The sequence below is a fragment of the Brassica napus genome, unplaced genomic scaffold, assembly GCF_020379485.1.
Source record: "Brassica napus cultivar Da-Ae unplaced genomic scaffold, Da-Ae ScsIHWf_286;HRSCAF=471, whole genome shotgun sequence".
Taxonomy (NCBI): domain Eukaryota; kingdom Viridiplantae; phylum Streptophyta; class Magnoliopsida; order Brassicales; family Brassicaceae; genus Brassica; species Brassica napus.
Genome location: NW_026016121.1, coordinates 24,610 through 30,000, shown reverse-complemented (window position 1 = coordinate 30,000; position 5,391 = coordinate 24,610). Strand labels below are relative to the sequence as shown.

At 46.8% G+C, this 5,391-nt stretch overlaps 1 protein-coding gene across 1 annotated transcript in view; it reads left to right on the top strand.

The window, feature by feature from the left end:
- LOC125602480 overlaps nucleotides 1–3,928 on the top strand; it is a 13,090-nt gene extending 9,162 nt beyond the window's left edge. Inside the window, exons 2-3 of the mRNA XM_048774100.1 lie at nucleotides 2,924–3,327; nucleotides 3,418–3,928. Of these exons, the coding sequence (XP_048630057.1) occupies nucleotides 2,924–3,327; nucleotides 3,418–3,928 (915 nt within the window). The remainder of the gene's footprint in view (nucleotides 1–2,923; nucleotides 3,328–3,417) is intronic.
- Nucleotides 3,929–5,391: the final 1,463 nt, after the last annotated feature.

Sequence of the window (5,391 nt, the reverse complement as noted above, 5' to 3'; positions counted from 1 at the left end):
GTCCTCGTGGGCGAAAATCAACCGGACAGTCCACGGGAAGGGCCAATGTGCTGATATGCGTACTGACGGACAGTCCTCGTGGGTGAAAAGCACCCTGACAGTCCACGGGAAGGGCCAACGTGCTGATATGCGTACTGACGGACAGTCCTCGTGGGCGAAAATCACCCACGGACAGTCCTCGTAGGCGAAAATCACCCACGGACAGTCCTCGTGGGCGAAAATCACCCACGGATAGTCCACGGGAAGGGCCAACGTGCTGATATGTGTACGGATGTACTGTCCTCGTGGGCGAAAATCAACCGGACAGTCCACGGGAAGGGCCAACGTGCTGATATGCGTACTGACGGACAGTCCTCGTGGGTGAAAAGCACCCGGACAGTCCACGGGAAGGGCCAACGTGCTGATATGCGTACTGACGGACAGTCCTCGTGGGCGAAAATCACCCACGGACAGTCCTCGTAGGCGAAAATCACCCACGGACAGTCCTCGTGGGCGAAAATCACCCACGGACAGTCCTCGTGGGCGAAAATTACCCACGGACAGTCCACGGGAAGGGCCAACGTGCTGATATGCGTACTGACGGACAGTCCTCGTGGGTTAAAAGCACCCACGGACAGTCCTCGTAGGCGAAAATCACCCACGGACAGTCCTCGTGGGCGAAAATCACCCACGGATAGTCCACGGGAAGGGCCAACGTGCTGATATGTGTACGGATGTACTGTCCTCGTGGGCGAAAATCAACCGGACAGTCCACGGGAAGGGCCAACGTGCTGATATGCGTACTGACGGACAGTCCTCGTGGGTGAAAAGCACCCGGACAGTCCACGGGAAGGGCCAACGTGCTGATATGCGTACTGACGGACAGTCCTCGTGGGCGAAAATCACCCACGGACAGTCCTCGTAGGCGAAAATCACCCACGGACAGTCCTCGTGGGCGAAAATCACCCACGGATAGTCCACGTGAAGGGCCAACGTGCTGATATGTGTACTGACGGACAGTCCTCGTGGGCGAAAATCACCCACGGACAGTCCTCGTGGGCGAAAATTACCCACGGACAGTCCACGGGAAGGGCCAACGTGCTGATATGTGTACTGATGTACTGTCCTCGTGGGCGAAAATCACCCGGACAGTCCACGGAAAGGGCCAACGTGCTGATATGCGTACTGACGGACAGTCATCGTGGGCCAAAATCACCCGGACAGTCCACGGGAAGGGCCAACGTGCTGATATGTGTACTGACGGACAGTCCTCGTGGCGAAAATCACCCACGGACAGTCCTCGTGGGCGAAAATCACCCACGTCGTGGCGAAAATCACCCACGTCGTGGCGAAAATCACCCACGTCGTGGGCGAAAATCCCCCACGGACAGCCAAAATCACCCGAGAAGCCAAAAATTCAAAAAAATATTTGTTATGAACATGTGTGGATTGCTAGGAACCAAGAGGCCTGTCCGTGGCCCATAGAGAGAGAGAGTATCCGCGGCCCAAGAGGAAAGAGAGTCGGCCGCCTCTAGCCTAGACGTTTTCCATTTATGTTTCATGTTTATCCATTAGGATGTTTTCCTTTTTACTTTAGGATTATGATTTGGATACTTTCCATTTATCTATCTCTTGTATCCCCTATATAAGGGAACACTTTGATTCAGAAATATAACAGAACAACAGACATTGAACACGATTTCATCTCTTGTTCACAACACGTTATCAGCACGATAGTTTCTAAAACCCTGAGACCAAAACCGAAACCCCTAAAAGTCTAAGCCGGCGATCCATAACCAAAACCCTAAAACCCTAACCTGTTCTTAACTTTTCAAGAACTCAGAAGATCAATCTCAGCTTCTCAGATCACGTTCCAGATCTAGAAGAACCGTCTCTCAACTCGCGATCGAACCCGATACCCGCGATCAGCCAGAGACAATCCGATACCCGATCAGTCCGAGACGAACCCGATAGCCGATCAGCTCGCAGCCGAGACACCTCCAGCCGCGATAGACCTCAACCGCGACCCGATAGGAGGCAGCGACCATCCGATCATCTCAGCTCGAAGCCTCTTCCAATCTTTGGTGGTCCGGTTCATAATCCCCTACGAAACTAAGGTATAAACATGATCTGAGAACATAGAAAGTAAAGAACCCTAATTCCATTATTATGGAAACCGTGAAATCCTAAAAGTAATCTAAGATTAAAATCGACAACCTCTTGGAACTAGAAACATGAATTGATTCCAAAATTAGAACCTGTCTTTGCTTGTTGATTGATTGAATCTGAAATTGGCAAACCCTAGTTTATGGAATCGAAAACCCTAACCCCTAAAGGAAACATTAGCCGATTTTAAGATTAACTTTGGTTGATTGTTTTTCTGATCTAAATTGAGGTTTTAGGAATGTTTAGATTGCTTGAATCAATCTGTCTGAACATGAATACTTAAGGCCTTGAAACCTTAAACATAAGTTGATAGATTGGAACCCTAGAAATCATAAGAACGTTTTAAAAACGTTTCTGCATGAATCTGAACTTGGTATTGCATCCGCAACTGATTAGGATAGAATCGGCCAGCATATAGAAACCGATTGATTCTGAATTTGAATGCATTAGAACATACATGGCCGTGTGGCATTAATCTTTTCTAGGACATATAGAATTGAATTCTAGGATTGATCGCACCATGGTAAACTTAGATTTACATAACCGAACTTGTTGATTGTTCATATAGCCGTGCGGCTTGTTTGATAGCTCCATGGTCGACTAGGATTGTTTGATACCATGAATGCATAAGACGTGTTGTGGCCGAGCTTGCATATATCATGCGGCCACATGATCCCATTGTATATCTAATGTCTTGAATGATAATGTGGATCAGATGTCGAAAATAGCAAACAGAGACTATGCAGCCCTTAATCTCTCCGGAGACAATTACTTGCAGTGGGCGCTAGACACAAGGATCAGTCTAAAGTCCAAAGGACTCGGTGATACCATCACTGAGGGTAATGATGAGAATGAAAAGAATAGATACAGGGCCATATGTTATATGCGCCATCATCTCATCGAAGGTCTTAAGGATCAGTACATGACAATTGAGAGTCCACTCGATCTTTGGAATGCTTTAAAGCACAGATACGATCACCAAAAGATGGTGTTGCTTCCAAAGGCAAGACACGACTGGATGCATCTCAGGTTCATGGATTTTAAGTCCGTGGACGAGTATAACTCAGCCTTGTTCAAAATCGTTTCTATACTAAGGCTATGTGGTGAAGAAGTGTCCGATGTGATGATGCTTGAAAAGACCTATACGACTTTCAATCAATCGAATTCTGTGTTGCAGCAGCAGTACAGGACAAAAGGTTTTGCCACATATACTGATCTGATCTCATGTCTTCTCCTGGCCGAGGCAAACAATGAACTCCTTATGAAAAATAGTGGAGCAAGGCCGGTCGGGACAGCACCATTACCCGAAGCCCATGATGTGGAAAGGAAATATCCCAAAGAAACCAACTACGCCCAAGACAACAGGAAACCATACGGTCAAGGCCGTGGTGGGTACAGGGGACGTAGACGTGACAATCATAACGGTAGAGATAACTACTCAGCCGGCCGAAGGGGAAACCACCATAACCGTGGTCGTGGTTCCAATTACGGTCAGGGCCGAGGGAGTTATGGCCGTGGACGAGGTGGCATATCCAAACCATCTTACACGTCCAAGTCTTTATGTCACAGATGCGGGATGGACAATCACTGGGCCAAGAACTGTAGAACTCCAAAGCACTTGTGCGAACTCTATCAAGAGAGTATCAAGAACAAGAATCCGGAGGCAAATATGATCCAAGAGAACGGTCAAGATGACAAGGGATATGATGCTGACAATGAATCCGACAGGGACAGCAAAGATGACCAAATGGATTTTGAGACGTCTGACTGTCTAAAGGACTAGTTTTTCGAATCACATTGTCTTATTGCTTTATGTGTTTGATTTGGTGTTTTTACTTTATGAAATGACATTTACATTAATGAAAATTTTAAAGTCTCTAAAGTCTAGAAATTTTATTTATAGAAATGAATGATGAGATGAATGTACTTGTGGTGGACAGTGGCACAAGCCACACGATCCTAAGAGACAAAAGGTACTTCATGAATCTCACATTGCAAAGTGCAAAGGTACAAACCATTGCAGGTGAGGCCAGCCTGATTGAAGGTCACGGCCAGGCCTATGTGATGATGCCCAAAGGCACTCACCTAGAGATCAAAACCGCCTTGTATTCCCCAAGCTCTAGAAGAAGCTTATTGAGTTTCAAGGACATAAGGTTGAACGGTTTCCACCTTGAAACATGGGAAGAAGGAAACAAAGAATTCCTTAATATAACCTTGATCACCAAAGGCAGTAAAAGGATCCTAGAGACCATGCCTGCAATGACTACTGGTCTTTACTATGCACGGATCAGTATGGTCGAGGCAAATGCCTCAGAGCTATTCACTTTATGGCATAACCGGCTTGGCCATCCCGGAACAGGAATGATGCGAAAATTGATGATGAATTCTCAAGGGCACACGTTCAAAGGAGTGATCCCACGAAATCTCACATGTGCAGCATGTGCACAAGGGAAACTCATAACCAGGCCATCACCAGCCAAGGTTAATAAAGAAACCTTGAACTTTCTGGAAAGAATCCAAGGGGACATATGCGGACCAATACACCCACCATGTGGGACGTTCAGATATTTTATGGTCCTCATTGATGCATCGACCAGATGGTCACATGTATGCTTGTTGTCCACTCGGAACCTAGCCTTTGCACGGCTGCTTGCTCAGATGATAAGACTGAGAGCACACTTCCCAGATTTTCCACTTAAGACTATACGTCTAGACAATGCTGGTGAGTTCACGTCCCAGGCGTTTAATGAATACTGTATGGCCATGGGGGTAAAAGTAGAACACTCCGTGGCACATGTCCATACACAGAACGGCTTGGCCGAATCATTCATTAAACGTATCCAGCTGATAGCCCGTCCATTACTTATGAAGTCTAAACTTCCGGGATCAGCATGGGGACATGCAGTTTTACATGCAACTGAACTGATACGCATCAGGCCATCAAGTGAGCATAGATATTCGCCATCCCAATTACTTAAGGGTCATGAGCCAGACGTGTCCCACATCAAAACGTTTGGATGTGCCGTCTACGTTCCAATTACTCCACCACAGAGAACTAAGATGGGACCGCAGAGAAGGATGGGAATATACGTAGGATATGAATCCCCAAGCATTATAAAGTATCTTGAGCCAACAACCGGTGATTTGTTTAAGGCCAGATACGAAGACTCACAGTTTGATGAGTCCACATATCCGTCCTTAGGGGGAGATAACAGCCGGTTGATAACAAAAGAATTGGAATGGTTT